This window comes from Sciurus vulgaris (genome assembly GCF_902686455.1).
Source record: "Sciurus vulgaris genome assembly, chromosome: 14".
NCBI lineage: Eukaryota > Metazoa > Chordata > Mammalia > Rodentia > Sciuridae > Sciurus > Sciurus vulgaris.
The window spans coordinates 75671169-75693503 of NC_136475.1; the positions used below are offsets into that span (position 1 = coordinate 75671169).

General features: G+C 44.9%; 1 protein-coding gene across 1 annotated transcript in view; it reads left to right on the forward strand.

Moving 5' to 3' along the window:
* Positions 1-22335, forward strand: part of ALK (ALK receptor tyrosine kinase) — a 663114-nt gene that overhangs the window by 345566 nt on the left and 295213 nt on the right. The window contains exon 4 of the mRNA XM_079109946.1: positions 8027-8228. Within this exon, the coding sequence (XP_078966072.1) occupies positions 8027-8228 (202 nt within the window). The remainder of the gene's footprint in view (positions 1-8026; positions 8229-22335) is intronic.

Here is a 22335-nt window from a genome sequence, read left to right on the forward strand (position 1 = left end):
AATTTATTTTTATTTTAAACAAATGGGATACATCTTGTTTATCTGTACATGAAGTAGAGGCGTACCATTTGTGTAATAATACATTTACATAGAGTAATAGTTTTTGATTCATTCTGTTATTTTTTTCCTTCCTCCCACCCCTCCCACCCCTCTTTTCCCTCTATACAGTCCCTCCTTCCTCCATTCTTGCCCCCTTCCCACTTCCCATTATGTGTCATCATCCACTTATCAGTGAGATCATTCATCCTTTGGTTTTTTGAGATTGGCTTATCTCACTTAGCATGATATTCTCCAATTTCATCCATTTGCCTGCAAATGCCATAATTTTATCATTCTTTATGGCGGAGTAATATTCCATTGTATATATATGCCACAGTTTCTTTATCCATTCATCAACTGAAGGGCATCTAGGTTGGTTCCACAATCTGGCTATAGTGAATTGAGCAGCTATGAACATTGATGTGGCTGTATCTCTGTAGTATGCTGATTTTAAGTCCTTTGGGTATAGGCCAAGGAGTGGGATAGCTGGGTCAAATGGTGGTTCCATTCCAAGCTTTCTAAGGACTCTCCACACTGCTTTCCAGAGTGGCTGCACTAATTTGCAACCCCACCAGCAATGTATGAGTGTACCTTTTTCCCCACATCCTCGCCAACACCTATTGTTGCTTGTGTTCTTGATAATCGCCATTCTAATTGGGGTGAGATGAAATCTTAGGGTAGTTTTGATTTGCATTTCTCTTATTACTAGAGATGTTGAACATTTTTTCATATATCTGTTGATTGCTTGTACATCTTCTTCTGTGAAGTGTCTGTTCATTTCCTTAGCCCATTTGTTGATTGGGTTATTTGTATTCTTGGTGTAGAGTTTTTTGAGTTCTTTATATATTCTGGAAATAAGTGCTCTATCTGAAGTATGAGTGGCAAAGATATTCTCCCACTCTGTAGGCTCTCTCTTCGCATTGCTGATAGTTTCCTTTGCTGAGAGAAAGCTATTTAGTTTGAATCTATCCCAGTTATTGATTCTCGCTTTTATTTCTTGGGCTATGAGAGTCCTGTTAAGGAAGTCTGATCCTAAGCCAACAAGTTGAAGATTTGGACCTACTTTTTTTTCTATAAGATGCAGGGTCTCTGGTCAGATTCCAAGGTCCTTGATCCATTTTGAGTTGAGTTTTGTGCAGGGTGAGAGATAGGGGTTTAATTTCATTCTGTTGCATATGGATTTCCAGTTTTCCCAGCACCCTTTGTTGAAGAGGCTATCTTTTCTCCATTGCATATTTTTGGCACTTTGTCTAGTATGAGAAAATTGTACTTATTTGGGTCTGTGTCCATGTTCTCTGTTCTGTACTATTGATCTACCTGTCTATTTTGGTACCAATACCATGCCATTTTTGTCACTATTGCTTTGTAGTATTGGCATAAAAAGCCTCTTTACATCTGGTGTCCCCAGGAATCCTCACACTTGTTTGATCACAGAGCTTTCCCACAATTCCTATTAACGCCATGTGGGCTGTTGTTCTGTGGAAGGTTCTCTGGGTGCTGGCACCGTTCTCCTGCTGCAGGCATGGCATTTTCACTGTCGCTGAGTCTGGAGTGTGCATTGGTATGAGGCCAGTACACATCACATAGCACTTCCGTCCATATTCCAACCCATTAAACCTCTGTCGTGCCTCAGTTCCCACCTAACATGAACAGTATCATGATCAACTGGATGAGTAATAGCTTGTAATAATGATTTAATCATTTATTGCAGTGTGGACAATTAGCCAATGATGCCAGGATTGTGTTTTATTGATTGAGATGGAAATCCATCCATCCATGAATTTGTTTATTCATGTTCTCACTCAAAGAATATGATTAAGAGGCAGAAAGGTGGATGGAGCACACATTTGTCTCCTCTCCTGAGAGCCAACTGAAGTTGCATTAAAGGAGTCAACAGAGGAATAAATTCTGAATAGCAAACAGAACAGGGAGGAGGCGTGAATGATTTCTCATGCACAGAGGGAGACAGAAGCTGTCCACACGGTGGAAATATGGTGGACGTAGCCCAGAATGTGCAAAGGGGTGAGAGCAGGAGGGAGCCCACCTGGGGAGAAGCTAAGCAGGAACAGGAGGAAGGAATGTTTCTCTGGTTAACTTCAATGACCGCTACCCACTTTTCAATCCCATTTTTTTCAAGAGCAAAAGGGATCAGGTTCTTAACCACAGGGGGAATTTAAAGAAAAAGAAAAATGGGAGTGTTCATGCCCAGAGTGACATCCTTCATGTCCCCAGGGAACAGGCACCTGCAAAATTGTCTGCCCCTAATACTTTCCATTAGCCAAATTCTGGCATAAAGAACAAGGAGCATCTATTGCATGTAGCTCCTAACAGGCTTCCCAGTCTCTCCTGTTTAAACCTCAGGGGCTGAGCAAAGATTGCTCACATACCATCAACCCAGCAGCATGAGAAAGAAAGAGCGATGCAGAAAACAGAGATAAATCACATAACAAAAGTTAACTCAAAAGATAAAATGCTTCAGAAAGATTCAAGGCTGAGAATATGGGGAATTAAATTATCAGAGAAATAAGAAAACAAGATTTGCCCAGAGATGAAAGTGATGTGTGTTTTCTGATTTAAAGAGCCCATCAAATGCCACCAGACCTAGATTCATTGAATGAAATTTCAGAACTTTGAAGAAAGATTTTCCAAATTTCCTAAGGGAAAAAAAAAAAAAGGATCAACTACAAAGAAATTACAAATAAAACCAGAAACCGACTTTCCCTTGATCCCACTGATACTAGGAAACATTGAAGTGAGGCCTTTATAGTGCTGTGGCAAAATTTCTAAACTAAAAACCATAGCCAGGAAAGCTATCAACCCAGTGCGTTAGTGGAAAAAATATGTCAGATATTCAAAGATTCACAAAGAAAATTCCAGGCTGAGGATGTCCCCTAAGGATGGTAGACTAACATAAGAGCCCCAGAGTAAAGCAATTTTAGAATAATAGCTGTATCGAAGACCCACAAAGCAACTGGTATGGATTAAAAGAGGACATCAGTGTTTTCAAGGAGAAGGGATGGTTTTTCAAGGGATACATACAAGTGTTAGTGATACAATGAGAACAGATCTAAAATAAGTGAAAGAAAGAAAGGAATTAGACATTCCCAGTTTTTGGGGGGAACCTACCCAAATAAATCCTAATGCCAACATAAGGCAAATTAAAACGTACCACTGTTTTAATAAGCAACAATGTAATAGAGAGAGTGAGGGAGACTATTCATTTGATCCTGCTGATGCTGGAAGTGTTCTCCTTGGAGTGGGGTGTATTTTTGGACCTATAGAGAAGACTGTAAATATAACTTATTCACTGCAGTGAAAAAATATATAGTCATCAGTATAAAAGGTCTGTTTATTGATTTTCAATGTTCAGCATCAACCTACAAACAGAACACAAAAGCTTTACTCGTTCTTACACAACCTTGACAAGGTAAATAAAAAGTGCAGCTGGCTTGGGTGGTTGCATATGGCGGGAGACAAGTACAGGAAAGGGCGCGAAAGACAATAGCCTCATCTCACAGCCAGGTCTTGGGCCCGTCTGACGGAAGCTGATGGGACAGGCAATGGATGTTCCATGTGAGGTTAAACAGGAAAACAATAAAAAGAGAAAAGGTGATTTTAAAACCTAGGACATCTTAAAAGTTGAAATTAGAAGGGGATGGTGTCATTTCCTTTTTTCACCTTCGATGTAAAATGTCTATGGTTCTTGCACCTAAAACTAACATGATCATCATATTTAGAATCACAAAGGTGGCCACCTAAAGAAATTAGAAATCCTTAGATTAAATTAGAAATTCCTTCCAGTATTTGGGACTTGATTGGGAGGAGAAGAGTTTGTAGACAGTCCTCTAAAAATTATTATAAGCTATTCTACACTCTTTGGTTCATTGTCCTGTGTGTATATTACTTTGACTTTTTAAGATCATTGAGTACTGGCCACATGGCAAGCATTGTGTTAGATACCAGACAGTCAGAGATGATAACCAGCCTTGGAGCAGAAGCAGCTACAGAAAGAAATGGCTAGGACAGGGAACACTTACTAGGTTATATTTGTGTAAACTGGGAGAGCGGAAGACAGAGCTGGGAACTGCAGTTTGCATCTCAGCAGGAAAGTTCATGGTATATTTGACCAATTGATTGAAACTGTTGGTATAGAACCCTCAGAGAGGTGAATTAAGAGAAGAAGTGTTTAGGGCTTAGGGACTTGGAGACTTGCCTCAGTTCCTTTACATTGATAACATTCTGGTCAGGCAGATAGAATTACTGACAGTTTGGAACTGCAAGAATCCTTAGAGAGACTCTATCCAATCTTGCATTTTATAAACAAAGGAAGTTTGATAGTGGCAAAGCAAGAGGACTGAATTTCAGTCCTGCATCTAAGTTTGGTCCTAGGTTAAAGGAGTTCCAGGTTGAGAAGACAAGCCTCTGACAGGACACTGACATTGCTCACATGTCTACCACAGACCAGGCACTGTCCTGGCTTCTTGGTGCATGCTACTTAATTTAACGTCACAGCAGTCATATAAGGTAGCCATATAAAGTAGACTATACCCATATTAAATTTGATCAAACTAAGATTTACCAAGCTTAAATAATTTGTCTAAGGCCTCTGGAGAGAGACAGAGCCTGGATCTGAAAGATACTATCTGACCTCTAGGTTTATGACCTTTGGCTGCTGGCTGACAGTGTGTGCCCAGCTTGTTGAGATGAAAGTAGTACCTCCTTGTATCATGACCAGAAGTAGAAATAATAATCATTTCATTTTTAATCATTGAACATATAAACACAGTCCAGTAATACAGGGAAATATCATCCCAGCACCAAGAGAGCAGGGCTCTCTGATCTGCCTCTTCACTCCCCCATGACCACCCTGGGTGAAGGTCTAGGTGCTGCCAGGCCATCCTTCTTAATTAGAAGGGACCCCAGGAGTCTTTGCTTAGCCCCAAGCTATTCTGAGCAAAGTAAACAGGAAACAGAAAAGAGGGAGAGGAGAGATAAATCCTTACTGACTTTAAAAGATTTATACTGACAATATCCCAAGGAGCTTATGAAATGTATTTTTTCCTTTTTTTCTCTTTTGGTGGAGGGAAACTGCTGATGAAAAGATAGCTCTCAACTATAGAGTTTCATTGAGAGTGAAAATACTTTAAGCTCAGCCTTTTATTGATAGTCCGGTTGCACAAAATAAAATTCATATAAACATCATCTCACATATTAGAACTGGAAAAATAATCCATCTTCCAGTCAGTTTTGAAAGAGTCCCATTATTGAGGTACTACATTACTGAATTATAGAGGCAGAATTTACATGCTTCCCACACCTGGGAACCAGGAACAGGAACTCAGGAGGAGCTTCAAGCCCCCACACGCCAATACCTTCAGGTTGATTTTTGAGGTCCCCGTGTGTTCCATGCGCACACACATGAATGCTTGTCTTCTTTCTGAGGTAAAAGGGGGAGTCCCCTTGATTTAGTCCACATTCTTTTCTTTAGTTGTTCAAATAACTGCTGATTTCAACTCAAATTTCTACCAACTTGAAAATATTAGAGCCAAGTCTCAAACCAGGGTGTAGCTATTGCTCTCCCTTATGTGTAAATAACCATGTAGGACTTGAAACAGGTGCCATCCTGACCTGAGACCATGTCCCCAAAGAGTCTATAGCAAGACTGCGTCACCAGAGATCCCTCAGGGACCCTCATCTGCTCTGGACCGATTCATACTAATCTAGAATTGGAAACCCCAGTCATTTCCAGAAACCATTCTCCAACATGGCACCTTAAGATTTGCATTTAGTCACATCTTTGTCCTTCTATGGACTGGTGGTAGAGGACAAAGTTGGGTCAACTAGCTCTCCCCTTTTCTCCACATCGGATTAGCATTGTCTGATGGTATTCTTTTCCTACTCAAAATTTCAGGCTCTCTATTATCCACAAAATAAAATGGATATCTTCATCAGGAATGACATGTTCCCTGTTCTGTTACCACCACCTACCACTCCAACCTTCCCCACGTCCCACTCTTCTCTCCACGTGTCCCCCTCTGTAGCAGAACATTCTCTACCTTTATGTCTTACTCCTTTTCCCCTCAACCTGTGCATGCTGGTTCTGCCAATATCTTTGTTTTCCCTCCCCTCTAAGACCTTGCTCGAAGGTCTTTTCTTTATGAGTCTTACCACCTGGACCTAGGGTTTCCTTTCCAGAACCTCCCCAGGTGTTTTAGCAGCATTTGTGGGATGACTTTCTAACCTCTACTTCTGAGTACAGGTCTTGCTGCCATCTCTTGACCCCTACTAGACCTGGAGTCCCTTCAAGTCCAGAACTGTGACTGGTTCGTGTCTGTTTTCCCATAGCAGAGCCTGAATGTTTGCTCAAAATAGGCATCCAAGAAAAGGACCGTGCGAGCATAAAGAGTAAGGGAGGGTGTGAATGTGGATTTGGTCCAGGGTCCATCTGCTCCTGTTCCTCCCTAACTGCTCCTCCGAGTTGCTGAGCTACACACCCTGGACACAGATACCATGGTCATATTTTAGGGGGAAGGACACTGTGTAGGAGGAGGAAGATGCCAGGGAAAGAACACTGCTCAGAATTCCAGAGACCTGGCAACTGGTCTTAACTTTCTCGCTAAGACTTCAGACAAATCATGGCCCTGTTTTGAGCCTCCAGTCTGATTCTCTAGAAAAGCAAGGGATTGTGGTAGATGATCTGTCCACCTCTGAGTCTGTGGTTTGAATCTCTTTCTTTCCTCGGTGCCCATGACAAGAACACTCCCTCTCCAACACACACACATTCACGCTCTGTAAGTTAGGGATAGAATAGAGCTTATTTACTGAGGGCATTTTCCAAATGCCCCTAAGCTGTGTTCAAACGTTCCAATAGGTACAGAGGGTTCATTTCCTAGCACTGCCGGCCACCCTGCATCCCTGTTGCAGTTCAGAACCAGTCTTGTGCTCACCTCATCTTGATCCTAACCGGAAGTTACTTAGACCCACTTTGAGAATATTGCAAATCTCTAATTCCTGACTCAATACCTTCTTCTTGGATGATATCGTGCTTCTGGCAGGCATCCATCTTTTATCTGCATCACTCTTTACTACAGGCTGCAGGGTCATTTTCCCGTGTGGTAAACTGGGTTATCTATAGAAGGAAACCCCTGAATTGTGTGGGACGCTAGTTTAAGAAGGTTGAGCACTCATTAGCTGTTTTCCACTGGGGAAGTGGGGGATCACGTGGAACAGATTTCCACTGCAGCAGGAGCGACATTACTTCCCTGTAGAAGTAGAGCAAGTAAAATGAACACATCAGAAGGACCGTCTGGAACAAGTGTCTGGTGCTCCGCTGCTATGCCGATGGCAATTTCTACAAATGTGGGTTTTTGTGGAGGCCATTTGGCCTGTGCTACCGGAATCAGGGTTGGCTTGTCCCACAGGGAAACTCAGCTACAAGCATGGCACCAGGGAGATTTGTAGGGCTTTCTTTGTAGAAACCAGTTACAAATCCACATGACTCATAGACTCAGAGCTGAAATAGATCTTAAGAGATTGTTGAGTTCAGCCAACACTTCTCACCCCATCTTACAAACAAGGAAACTGAAACCTGAGATAGTAAACGCTTTGCCCAAGATCACTCGGCCAGTAAGGATAGGAGCAGAAGTTCTTTGAAAAACAGGTTTTGTTCCTGTTTCACAGATGAAAAGCTTGAAGACATGGAGCTTGTAAGTAACAGAGCTGAGGCTAGACCCTTGGTCTGATTGATTATAAAGCCAACTGGGGAAACTGCTGTCCCATTTTATCAGGTCTTAATAGTTGCAAAACAAAAAAAACAAACAAAAAACCAACAACTAACAAAGAGGAGAGCTGAGTGTGCAATGAAGGTGAGAAAGATCTCCAGCATCTCTGACTTTGGATGCTCTTGATCTCTGAGTCCTACCACAGAGTTGCTGCTGGTCCACCTGCCAAGAAACACCTGCAGATTCATTTTCCTGTCTCCTTCCAGGTTCCTTCCTCCTCCTCAACACCTCCGCAGACTCCAAGCACACCATCCTGAGCCCATGGATGCGGAGCAGCAGTGAGCACTGCACGCTGGCTGTCTCGGTACACAGGCACCTGCAGCCATCTGGGAGGTATGTCGCCCAGCTGCTGCCCCACAATGAGGCTGGACGAGAGATTCTCCTGGTACCCACTCCAGGGAAGCATGGGTAAGTCCTTCCAATTCCAAAACTGATTTTATAAAAGACGATTTGGTTTTTGGCTGCAAATTTTTAGACGCAGTGACATCTACTTAAAACTCACAATTGTCCTTTAATGGGTAGGTCCAGATTGAACCATTACTGCTAATATTCCCTGGGTAATGTCTTAGGCATTGATCTGTGGGTCCCCCTGACTGCCCTGGCTAGTGGTCCTTCCAGAGGCCAGAGGACCAGCTGTCAGAGTGGGCATTTAATGTGTAGATGTTAAAGATATTCATTTCCCAAAGTCCAGATGGAGCCAGAAGAAAAGAGCTAAAGAGAATGTTAAACAGCTGAAATTAAAATAATTTAAAATGCTAGAAATGGAGTATTACCAGCAGAACTTGGGCAGGAAGGGAAAATACAAAATACTGTGGCCACCCAAGAAGGTCCTACCATGGTGTGGGAGAATTAATTAGGGATAGCACACTAGTGTCAATTCAGTAGAGATTCGAACAGAGCTTTGTACTAGAACCTCTGAGGCACACACAACCCTAATGGTACACCCAAAGCCTGTGACAGCAAAATCCTCTGAGCTCTCTGGGGCTCTCCCTCACTCACTCAGAGATTCATCAGGCCTCTACCAGGAGTGACATGAAAAATCTAACTTCATTCATTTCATAATTATAAATACTATCCCAGGTTTCAGCTTGGAGGGGCCCCAGATTTAATAACTGTGTAATCAAATGGTAAAGGATCCTTCTTTGTGACATCTTGATAGAGGAAGATCCCAGGTTTGTAGTTATGCTTAGACTTGGCTTCTTCTGAGAAAATATCTTTTCAGAGAGGTCCCATCTGATGACAACTGTTAGCTGTCCTCCATTCCCGTGGTGTGCACGGAGGAGAGTTCAGCCTATTGCTTCTCCAATAAGGCCATGTAAACTTCTTGGTAATTTCTTGGCAGTCTGCTCCCCACTGTCCCCTACTGACCCATCTATTCAGTTGTACTTGGAAGAAATACAAGGAACTAAAATCCCAGCAGGAAGGACACCTTGGCATCAGGAAGGATGCTCTCCCCATACCCAAATTCATGTCCTTCCTCTGGCCTTTGAACTACCTCTCTGCCTGGGGGTAAGTGCCTCTTGCCCTATAAACCAGCAATCAGGAGTGCAGGTAGCTGGGCTCCCCACTGCTTTGGATGAGCTGTCCTCTGGCCTCTTCCAGCATGTCCTCTCTTTCCAGTGAGAAACCCATGGGCAGGGCCTGTGGTGGCCTGTGCTGTGGTCCCGTCTAGAGGTACTTGCCCAGCTTTATGAGCTGTGTGTTCTGACTCAACCATTCCCTCGCCATCTAGCCTGGCAGAGACAGGAAGCACTGGCTATTCCGGGCTGCTGAGCCTGCAGGCAATCCTTTGTGGTGCTGTGTGGGTGAGACGGGGAATTACTGATGTCCCAGGGGGAGTGGAGTTAGAGACACCCTGAAAGGCAGGCTGAGAGTGTCCAGGAGTGCGAGAGAAACAGGGCCAGGGGCTTTTCAGCACCTCCTGGATGGCAGTGCCAGTTCTCCTCTGCAGCAGAGCCAGGGGCTCAGAAGCTCCTCCTTGGTATGACTAGCCATAGGGACTTGCAAAGGGTTTTCTCCTCTTTATCTTCCTGTGCTGACAACTATTAGGTAAACCCATTTAGCATATGAGAAAACTGAGGCAGAGAAAGGAAATAGAAAATGGCTTGGTCCGAGCTGGATTCAGGGTCTCCTCTCTCTTCATTTGTGCTGCTTTCAGAAAAACCAAAACCACTCAGCATGATGAGCCCAGGGGCATAAGGCACTAATGCCGTTGGGTACTACCTTCCCTCCACAGGTGGTGAGAATAGGTGGTGTGGGCAGGCCATGAACTTCATGTCGAGACTGCCATGGCCACCAGCTCAAGGTCCACCTAGCTGACCAGTGTATCCTCTTCCTGAGGTGACTTTTCCATAACTGGAGGGGCTGGCCTGTCCTCTGGAGGGTGTGAATTGAGGCAGAAGAGGGGGAGCAGGGTTATACTGGGGTGAATCCGGGGACTCCACTCCAGCTAGGGCTGTCCATACATCTACAGGGGCTCTGCCATAGGCCCAGGTTCTCTGAATCTCAGGTATAGTGATGTTCTCCCTTAACTCTGGCAGAGCCATCTTGGAGTTTAGTGATGAGCAGGAATGATTCCAAATTTAAATTAAAGATGCCTGGGCCAGACTCCCCACTTCCAACAAGATCAATGTGGCTAGGGTGGAAGGTGGCTGCTGCAGGGATGATCAATAGCCCTCTCGCTGCATCGCGGCTCTGGGCTCCCCTGGGCATCCTGGCGAGCGGCAAGACTCGAGGCACTTGCCCAGCAAGTCAGAGAGCTCTGGGTATTTGTATAAAGTTAGTCCAGGCTTATTTCAGTCCCATGTTGTTGACATTTGGGGCAGAACAATTCCTTCCTTGGGGGCTGTCCTGTGCATTTTCGCCGAACCCCAGGTTTCCATCCAACTGAACACCAACAGCACCTGCCCAGGTGTGACAATCAAAACCATCTCCCGGCATTGCCAGATGTTCCCTGAGGGGCAAAATCACCCCCACTGAGAACCACTGAGTTAGATGGACCTTTTAGATCTGGGAGGAACAATGAATTTTACCTGGTTCATCCTCCTCCTCCTCAGGTGTGGGGACTAAGGATCAAGGGAGGGAAAGGACTTGCTCCAAGTCACATCGTACGTTTCAGTTTTTGGTAGCTGAGTGTCTGAAGTCTTACATTTGGGTTTATGCACCAGTCACTGTAGCAGGTGCCGGATTACAAAGATATAAAAGGCCCAGTCCCTACTCTTGAGTAATAATACCTATTGCTAACATTTACTTAGCACTTCCTAGATACATTGCCCCCTTGCTACTATGCACATTAGATGCTTTTTCTTATTTAACAATACAATCAATTAGTTTATTGTTATTATTGCCCATTTTCCAGATGAAAAGGCTCAGCAAGTCCAAATAACCTACCCAACGTCACAGGCTAGACAGGCTAGAAGGATTCAGGACCAGCAAGCCCGACTTCAGACTAACTTTAACGATTGCTGTAAGAGCCCAATTAGGCGGTGGTGGTACAGCAGAAAAAACAATCATAACACATAACTGAATAGGAAGCCCTAAATCTAAATCCTAACTCACTGCTCAGTTGTCAGTTCAATGAATAATCATTTCTTGAGGACTTTCTATTTGCTAGGACAATCAAGGTACCTGGAATACAAAAGGTGAACCCCTTTATCAAGATCGTTCTATGGTTTTAGGCAAATCCCATTCCCTCCAGAGCCTCAATTTTCCCAAATGTAAAGTAAGAATAATGATGCTGGCCCTGCCCCCATGCTGTTATGGGATCAATGTAATATAGGACGAAAGAAATTTGCACACTTGGAGTATAATGCAGACACATAAGGGGCTGTTATTGAAGATCCTAACGTGCTTTGCTCTGCTCAGAGTTTGCGATCATGAGGGATGAGATTTCTCTGCTTTCTGATTATGGGACACTGTCGCATCCAGAATCCAATGGTCTGCCTCACTCAAAACTCACTCCCTTTAATGTCAGAGATGACCTCAGCAGCATGATGCTCAGAGCATCAAGGGGGACACAGTGATATCCTGGTGATGTTGACTGTGATGATTCCAAGTGGTGCAGGCTTCCTCTCATAACAGGAAATGGCGGTTTGGGGACTAGTAGTTAGAAAGCAGCATTCAGTGTTTGCAGTCAGAAGGGAGGAAGTTGTAATTGGAAAGTCATCAGGGGAGATCCTGACTCAGAGGAGTGGGCTGAGGAAAGCCACGCCAGACGCAACCGAGTCCCCAGAAACCCCTGAGTCGTGAGCCTACCATGACAGCCCTGGGAGCAGCAGCTGCCTGGAAGGACTGGGAGGCAGGGAAAGGCAGGCTGGGACACACGGCAGCTGCTCCCTTCCAAGTGGCCTGGAAAGCAGCAGAGGGTACGAGGTCTAATGATCCTCAGAGTATGAGCAACAGTGTCTGCCAAGGTGGCATGGCTTCAGCAGCATTTCTCCAGGGGACAATAGACGAGTGCTAAGCCTGCTCATCTGCCCCACAGAAGGACCACAGAAGCAAGGAAACAGAAAGCAGGGCTGTCAGACAGCCCAGACCTGGCGGGCCACACAGTCAAACAGGCATAAGACATCATAGCTAGAAATGAGTGGCCACAAAGTCCCCATGAACTGAATGAATGTGATAATACCTATTTAATATGGTGAGTTGTAAGATGGCAGAAGGAAAATGGCTGACATTATGCCTGACTAGCAGGTGCTTAATAAATGCTACCTCCTTTTCAGTTCATATATTCTTTTCACAACCATGGACTGAGTGCCTTCCAAGGAATAGATGCCAAAGATGACACAGCTGAAACATGGTCACAGCTTTCAAGGAGCATTTAGTCCATTAAGGAAGACACAGTGAAAAAGCAATAGCACATGCTTATGCTGATGTTTTTAAATTGAGGCCCAGAAATATTAAGACCTGGAGCTCAGATTAGCAGCAGGCAGAGTCAGCACGGGTAGCCTGGCTCTGGCCTCTGCCCAGTGAGTGGCCCCTGCACCAAGCTGCCATCCTCATGTGCTTTAGAAAGATGGATCCAACGGTGACGTGTGACATCAGTGCCCTTCTGGGTGCAGGAATACAAGCTTGAGGGTTGGTGTTTGGAACCATCAAGACGATCTCCAAGGGCTCCTTCCTGGACACCTGCCTTTCCAAGCACACAGCTTTGTCCTGCAGCTGCGGGGTATCTGGGGACTTTATTATGTGTGACCAGACCTCACAGTGTGTGGTGGGTGACATTGGGCCCTGAGGGGATAGAAGTTGTCAATCACTTGAATTACTAATACTTAAAAAGACGTTTTAAATCTAAAGGATTTGGTGATACTTGGGCTCAAGCCAAGGCATCAGGGGCCTTTCACAATGCCAAAAGCACCCTTGTAGAGGGTGGGAAGGAACTAAGATTCTCCTCTGGGACAAGCCTCACCTTTCCACATGACCTTGGCCCCTGGACCCAGAAGATATTTGAGTTCACTGCCCCCACCACATCAGTTTCCTGACAGGGAAGCCGAGGCCCAGAGGTGTGGCATGATACGATGAAGGTCAGATTGCACACTGGTGGCCAAGCCAGGACACATCTCTTCGCTGGCACTTGGAGCCCTCCCACGCCCTCTCCTGTGGGCATAGCTACAACGAAGCCTTGACACCCACTGCCCTTGGGTGAAAATCTGCAGCCATCTGCCCCAGTGAATAAAGACCTGGATGGGGGCTGGCTACTCACATAGCTGTCACTCTTACTTAAGCCAGTCAGTTCTGACCCGAAATCCCAGCTTTACAACCAGTAACAGTGCTAATGGGAGGCGTGCCAAAGTAATGTAATCCAAAGAGGTTGATCTGTGGGCCGCAGGAGGTGCGGTTTCAGGCCTGACTTCACAGCCGCTTTTCAGCAGCCTGACTTATCAAGTGGCGACCGCAGCTGCGCTCTGCTGTTTCTTCCACCCCTGCGATGCCAGTCACCCCTTCTCCCAATGCCACCTAGACTGGGCCAGCAGGAAATTATGCTCTCCACCTCTCTGCCCTTGGGTCCTCCCAGTCTGTCAGGACAGTTTCTCTCTCCTGACTGCCAGAGACCTTCTACCCTCAGGGTAAGTAGACAGGGTGGCTTCAACAGGCTGAGGGATGGTCTCAGGGTAGGCACAAGTGGAGAGATGCCAGAAGGCATCAGCCTCTGCAAAGATCCCTGATTGCTTTTCCCAAAGCTGTGTCGGAGTTAACTTCAGCCCTCCCAGGACCATGTGGCAAGTCTGGCCTGCGTGGGGAAGTCGGAGCCTGTGGCGTTCAGCATCGGCCACAGTTCTCCTCAAATCCTGCCTGCATGATGAACAGGATCAGGAAGAAAAAAAGGTGATCATTTATTGAAATTGATGCCCCCGAGTGGCAGTGTCACAATGATTTAATTTCAGACCCAGCTTTTTCTTACTTTCAAAGTCATTCATAGTGTCAGCTTCTCTCTTTTTCCCCTTGGTCTGAATAACACACTAATAAATATACAATAAGGGCTTTAATGTCTAGGTGATTTACACTAAAAAGAGAAAGCCATTCAAAGGCTTTAAAGATAATTTTTAAAAGCCTTAAAACTCACACCCAGGCTTGTCAGGGGCATACTTCCCAGATATCCTGTCGCAGGAACAGTTGAGTGACTGAGTTCTCTGAGCACAGGAGGTGATGAGACTCAGGGCCTAAGTGTTCCTACAGCTTGGGGGAGTCTCTGAATGTCTGCGAGCCTCAGCTTTCTTATCTGTGAAATGGTAATAATCGTGCGACCTCCTCGGGTCATCATGAGGATTAAGTTAGAAAATATGCAGATCGGATGCTAAAGTGTCCCTCCACCTCCCTGGCTGTCCCTTGGAGAGGTCCAGATTGCCCAGGGTTGTGGAGAGTAGGCATAAGAGAGCCAAGATTAGGAATAAAACATGCTCCTCATTCTTGATATGACCACTTGTGTTCCCTAAGAGGGACACTGAAGTGCCAGTCCCACTGACTGCTCCCCAAGATTTGCCAAATTCCTCACCATGAGGAGTGCTTATACTGAAATAACTTCTAAGGTGTTAGTCCTCCTTGGGAGAACTTGATCTTCTGCCATTAACATGGTAGGTCTCAAGCTTTGGTGGTACAAGTCAGTCCCATATTTTATAAAATTCTTATGACTGAGTCCCACTCTGAGCCGTTCTGATTTTATTCATCTTGGCATGGACATGAGCATATGTATTTTTAGAAAGCTCTAAGGGGATTCTGGCATGCATCAAAAATTAAGAATCATGGCTAACATCTCTGTTTGAATTGGTTGATCACGTAAGCTGGTGGCTTTCTATAACCCTTTACGAACTTCTAAGTAGGAAAGTGGAAAGGAAAGCTTACAGACGTGAGCTGAAGGGCTGGGCAGGGTGGATAGTCACTTTTCGGCCATCTGTAAACATAGTTGGACAGGCTAGTAACAAGGCTGTTTGACCCTGGCCTTATCCTGGGGTGGCTGGGTGTATCTCAGGCCATGAATGTGACTGGTCTTCCCTGATGGGTGCACTCACAATACCTCTGTTATTCTGAGTCCAAAAGGGCTATGGCTTTGAAAGCCATAAGAGATTGAGAAGAATATAGCGTAGACTAGAGAAAAGCCAGACCAGAATCAGAGAAAATCTCCATCCCCTTTGTGCTTCTGAGTGCCTGGCATTGACTCTCCTCCAAGTCCAGGCAATCCACAGAGCCATGGAGGCATTGGTGCAAGTGTCTGTACGGTCATTTCATCTTCCCTAAACTCTGAGTCATGCACATTATTCTCCTCACTTTACAGACAAGTTAACTGAATCTCAGAGAGGGTTAGTGATTTGTCCACAGTCATGGGCAGCACAGGAGAACACAGATTCTTCTTGGGTCTGTATTCTTTTCTCGGCATTTCAGCAAGAGGGCTTTGCAGGTAAACCCTGGCACCATGTTGGGCTTTGAAGAAACTGAGAGCTGTTCTCATTCATCATGAAAAACTCTTTTTCAAGGACACTCCTCTGACATTTGGCCATCAAATCCTGGGCCATAAACCTTGAGCGTAGAGATCTTGGCTTGTACATTTGTTTGATTCCTCAGTGTCTGGCATATAGTAGGTGTTCCATGTTAGGTGGAAGGAGCTCTTTACAGTAGTTCTATGCTGCAACCTTCTTAAACTCTGGGTCTAAAAATTAAAGCTCAGTCTGAGATCTCAGAAGAGTCTTCAATCAATGGAAAGATGAAAAGCACGTTCTCCCTGCCCTCTACCCACACCCAGGGAGAGATGCAACCCTCCCTGGGGTTCAGGAAATAGCTGTCAAAGTGCACCTCAACTGTGAAGGTTGCCACTAAGTACAAAGGACAATTCCTCTCCTGGCAGGTAGAACTTTTACTCACGATTGCTTTCATTGATGGGCGTCAGAAAATAAATAAATAAAATAAATGAAAAGACCATCAGCTTCTGCCAGTTTTGACCTTCGAGATTTGACAGCAGAAGCCTTGTAGTGGGACTCTTTGGAGATGGTTGCTTTTGTTTCCTTCTCTGCCCTGGATATGTGGTGGATGGAACACCAGGAATAGGAGAGAATTGCGAATACCTGTAACTCCTTGGTGTGTCAGAATGGCATCCAGGCAAATCCCATAATGATAAATATATGTTGTATACAAAGAGAAGTCAGAATGGACAGAAACAATCACTTCTCATCTCACTGAAGTTCACCATTTCCCAGTGGGAAAGGAGATATTAAAATACAGGGATTTAGATGATAGTCCACTGGTATCAAGAAACTTACTCATTCGTTTATTTGTGCATTCTGTCAACAAATATTTATAAGCCTTACTCAGTCCTAGGCACTACTGGGACTCTGGTGGCTCCTCCTGTTTCTAAGCTCACAGGGAGGTCTGAAATTGGGCAACAACAATTATGATGCTGCAGGGAAAGGGCAGTAATGGTTGTTGTGCGTGAGTGTCATGGGAGTGCTGGTGGTCTTTGGACAAGGTGGCCCAGAGAGGAGAACTTGAACTGGTACCAGAGGACCAGAGGGAGAAGGGAGTTGGTCAAGTAACAGTGAGAACAAGGTGTCCTGTGCAGACAGCTCACCTGCACCAGGGCCAGGCAGTCTGAGAAAGCAGGCCACAAGCTACGTCTGTGAGATCCTTTGAGTTTGTTACTTGGAAACCACCTGCTCCCCACCCTGTCCCCTCATGTGCATGTGCTGGCTTGTGTGGTGACAAAACTCAACCCCTGCCATTCAAGGCAGTCTCCAAACAGAAAGTCTCTTCCCCAGACCTCACATCCCCTCCACCTGCCTGGAGCAAATGTCCTGGTGCAGAAGCTCAGAAGACCTCCCCTGGGTCTGGACTCTATACCTTCTCCTCCTCTCTGCTGGAAACTTCCTCCCCATGAGGACTCCTCCTATGTAGGATTCATGTGTGCAACAGTGTTTTACCATAGCACAGGTAGAGTTCAGAATACAAGTTATGAAACTTTTTGATTATGGTTGGCTCAGATTCCAGAAGTTTTCTATTATTCCTTCCCTCCCCACTTTGCAGAAAGAGGAGCTGAGGTGGTTATTCCTTGTGGATTATCCTTCACCCCCTTTCCTACCAGAGACCCTTTTGTCTTCTTCAGTACCCAGAACAATGTCTCTGCCCCTGAGAAGTTCTGCAGGGTTTTCAAGTAGCATTGGGTACCAGTGCAACCGGGCAGTCTTGTGAGAGTCACCATTGGTTACTGGCCTGTCCCTCCTGATAATCTCTAGGACCCAGTGTACTCTTCCGTTGCCTTCTAAGTGCCTACACACAAAGGATAGGAAAAGAATGAGGCTGTCACGTGGGGAGCCAGGACCTGGAGTCCAAGGAGCCACTCAGTTCATCTACCCTCCCCCATTCTCAACTGGCATAGAGACAGGAGAAGGAGGAGGAATAATAGTAGTAATCACACAATAATAGCCATATAATCACCTGGTGCTCACTCTCTGGTGCCAGGCATTGTTCTAAGTGGTTGCCATGCCTACCCCCATTCAGCAAGGAAGGTACGCTTATTATTTTTCTCAAAGTGAGGAAGCTGAGGCTCAGTGAGGTTAAATAGCCTGCCCAGAGTCACACAGCTAGTAAGAAAGAGACTGAAATTGAACCCAGGTGGTCTCATGCCACCGTCCATACTCCCAGTCACTACTAATGGGCCTCTCTATCACCAAAATGTATAAAAGCATTTTACTGTCATGTACAACTAATTAGGACAAATAAAATTAAAATTTTAAAGGAATAAATTATTGTGAACCATTATTTATTCTTCATTCATATCCAGCTGCATATTTTTCTGTTAAAAAATATATTATATTATATAAATATAATCCTTCCAATTCAAAATAAAGGATAAAATTCTAAGTCCTTGTTCACAGAAGTAACCCATTCTAGAGAGCGGGCAGTCCTGGGAACCTGGTCAAGTAGGCATTATGCCCAGTACTACTGAGGTTCAGAGAGTCCACCTAGGGACCCAGGTCTCAGTTGTCCTGTTTCCTGAAGCTCTATCCAAGGCCCAGGCCCATGCCCGTGGCCTTCAGAAGCCAAGTCTGTCTGTGGTGACAAGACAGGACCAGGTGATGGAACCACAGCTCTTTCAGTTGAATAGAAATACCCAGACAGCTGGTCCTGGTGGCTCCGAAGTGTAGATGCCATGTGGCCTGCACAGTAGCCCAGTTCCACTTGCCTTTACTCCTGGCCTCAAGGTAAATGTCTGTGTTTCTGATTCCCTAGCCTGCTTCTAAATTTCCCTTTGCCCCCTCTGTTTTAATAGTACCATATGAACATGCGTAGCTAAACTTGCTTTCACAGAAATGCATTTTCTCATGGTTCAGAGCCTTAGTTAAGAGTTGTAGCAACCGTTGGATTTCAGCTTTAAAAGACTACACACAGATTTGGTGCAATGTCTTTTCCTGAGAAAATCTAGCATCACTAAGCACAGTGAATGAGTGTTCCCACTGTTTTCAAATTACCAACAATTTCCCCTCTGCCAATGGGTGAGTCTCGTGATATACGGAAGGGCAAGGCACTTGAGGGAGACTGCAGTGTGTAATTGAGATGGGGCTGGGCCTGGGGCATGAGAGCTGCTGCCAGGGGCCTGGGATAGTTCCCGAGTGTTCCCAAGGGCACAGGTTTCTGAGGCTCCAAACGGACCTCCACCCTGAAGCCAAAATGTCTGGTGAATAATGGGAGTCCAGGGAAAGAGGGCAGGGCTGTGCTGCCAGTTTCAAAACTCAAACTTCCAGTTTCAAGAGAAGGAGTGGGAGAGAGAAGGCACAGTCAGGTTGCTTTTCTATCACATGCTAATTCTGTAGAACAGCCCCTGAAGCCCTTGAGAATAACCTCAGTGACTCTTCCAGGACTTTAGGAAGTCCCCGGGTGGAACAAATCAAGACCTTGATGAGACAGCTGGCAGGTGACTGTTGCAGGCTATTCATCTGCCTCCAACTATTCACAGACCCCTGTCCAGCCAGAGTCAAATCGGAGCTCCTTGCAAGCCTGGCACATGAACCTCTGATCTGGCCACCCCTCTCTGGAGCCTGGCTCAGCCCATCTCTGCACACTCTGAGCATGCGTATTAAACCTTCACAGACCCCCCAAGTGAAGCAAACCATCTCAAGTTCTCCTGCCTCCCCCACCTTCCTGATCACCAAGAACAACCCTTCTGCTTCAAGAAAACATATGGCTCCTCTCCCACAGCCTCTCCTAAGACCTCAGACCCATTCCCCTTGGTTACAGGATCCTATGCATGAACATTTCTTGCCTATCCCACATCTAGTGCTGCAGTACTGGACCACACTTCTTCCTTACATGGCTCTTGCACCAATAAGGCTCCCCAAGAATAGGATGGGAGTTATTTATCATTGTATCTCCAGTGCCTAGCACAGCACTTGACTCACAGTACCTGTTCAGAGAATGCCTTTTGGAATGAACAGAGTCCTGTTCATTTGGACCACAAACTCTTTGAAGACTAGAGAACTGGTTTAAGAAAAATACATCGAGAAAGTTCTTAAGCAAAATTTCATCTCTATGCTCCATAATAGCTCACTTCCTTCTATGTCAGACTAAATGACTGTCCTCAGCCTGCATCATCTTCATCTGTAGCCCTGACCATCCCACACTGACAAGCAAATGCTGGTCTACATGAGCCTTGGCTATGAGATTGTTCTGATACTCACAATTGCCCTTTCCGTACTTCTTTTAGTTCCTCCAATTTTCTGGGTTATTTCCTATTCTTCCACTCAAGAATTCTACTTGGTATTTTTCCCCCATTCCTCTTTCTCCTTAAAGGCTTACTAGTCTTTACCACTTAACTACGCGGACTCCTGTTCAGTGTTTTATCTTTTCAGACAAGCTAGGGTGAATTCCAATTGCATTCTCTCCAACGGTTCCTTAAAATATTTCCTCTGTTATTTTGTTTTTCTCTCCCAGGACTAAAATTCCTCCCTGGCTGCATGAAATTCTAATCAGTATTCTATTGGTTGTTTGCCTGCAGACCTTGGGCTGACCCCTACTGTCTGGAGTTTTCCAGTTTTCTTCCCAGTAGCATGATCACCTTCCCTGGGAGTCCCTTAGTACCCACTGGGTCATCCTTTCAATAGACCCAGACTACTTCCATTTCTAAAAACCCTTGCTTATCTACCAACTTCCTTGATTAACCCTCTGCCACCTTGTCTAACATAAGAATGGTCTCTAGGGTTTGGACATCTGGTGGTAGCAGGTTCATTGTACATGGAACATGAGCCAGGAAATTTAGTGATTGGCAAAGCCAGAGTTCAGATGGAAATAAACCCCTGCACCATATGCCCATAGCCCTTGGGTCCTTGACTTTCATTTGTGGCTGCTTCTCCAATTTTACATTCCCACATGACTGTTCATGAGTTAAAAGTCACTGTCCACCTAGTAGAACTTGGAATATATTTTGATCATGGAATTATGAAGCATTCAAGAACCTTAAAAGTAATTTAATTCAACCTCTTTACTCCAACTCCAATCCAGTATAAGTACCTCTTCTGATATTCAGTTAACTTGGACTTTCCAGGCTCCAACCAGCAGCTCACCATCTTGCAGAACAAATCACCCCTTTTTAACTCTGTGTTAGCTCTTTGGAAGAACTTGAGAGTAAAGCTCTTGGTTTTGTAACTTTAGAACATTATTGAATGTCTCTGAAAAGTTATTCAATATTTCTAAGCCTCTGGTGTTTCATCCATAAAAATATGGATCGTAGGATCTTTGTGAGTCTATCGCCTTTAATAATGACAACCAATGTGTATTGAGTGCCTACTGTGTTTTCAGTACTAAGGCCTGTGATTGCATTTGATACTGCAATGTCCTATGAAGTAGTCTTATGATAATGTTTATAAAGTACCTAAAATTGTTTCAGCACTCAATATATTGGTCGACCTTTTATTTGTCCTGCGAAGTCACAGAATAAGCTCACTTTTCCTAGCAAGGCTATTAGTCATCCCTTTCAGGAGAGTTTTCATCTCTCTTAACTTTTTTTTGCAGGTTAAATGATTTGTTTCTCCTACAGCATATTTTCCAGGGGCCTGTTCTCCAGATGTGATCTCATCAACACAGGGACCACTGGTCTTCAGTCATGTGGGACCTCCCGGGCTGATGCAGCTGAAGTGTGGCTTACTGGCTCACTGGCTGCATCCTGGCCACCCAAAAGTTGGCACCACTTGGATTCGTGAATCCCACGAGAGCATTTCACAAAAACCATTTCTTAGACTATTTGTCTTTCCTTCCCAAGGGAGAATCCTTAAGGTTCTCATGCAGGCAAAGAAGGCCTTTCTTGTTTGCTCTTGACATTCCCAAAAATGTCTGATTCAAAAAGAAATTTCATTCTGGCCCCAGCTTCCACGTCATCTTGCTTTGTTTGTCATCCCTGTAGCCTGCCAGCTTTGCCCCTTTGTTCCCCTAATTGCCAGAGACATTTTTATACTGAGTAAATTGCATCAGGCTCACTGCAAAATGAATCAATTTGGGAAGAGTATGAGCTACACTGTTGTCTTAAGTGTGCATTAACATTTAGATGCATTATTTAAAACGGGTCTGGGGTTAATGCCAGGGAGACAGCACCATGACTATTCTGACTCATTCCCCGATGCCGGACTCCACAGAAGGGAATGGGGGAACCTGCAACCCGTCACCAGTCCTGTCTTATTCTCCGTCTCTCTAGGGAGGGCTTGAACTAGGTGGAATCTTTTAAAAGCTCAGATTTGGGGATGTAATTGACAAACTGAGTTTGACCCAATGATCTCACAGAGAAATCAAGGCTGGTGAAGAGAGAAAGAGAACCTCTTTCATTATACATCAGATCCACTCACATGAAATCCAGGTTTAAATACAGATCACACAGCCAGAAGTCTTTGGAGGTAAAACCAAGCAACAACAAAGAAGAGGCACAGTCCACCCTCTAGTTTTAAAATTAAATAATGTTATGGAACTGGTGAGAAAGCAAAGCTACAGTCCCGATGATCGGGTGGTGATTTGATGAGCTAATTCTTTTATCATCAAGAGAGTCAGATAA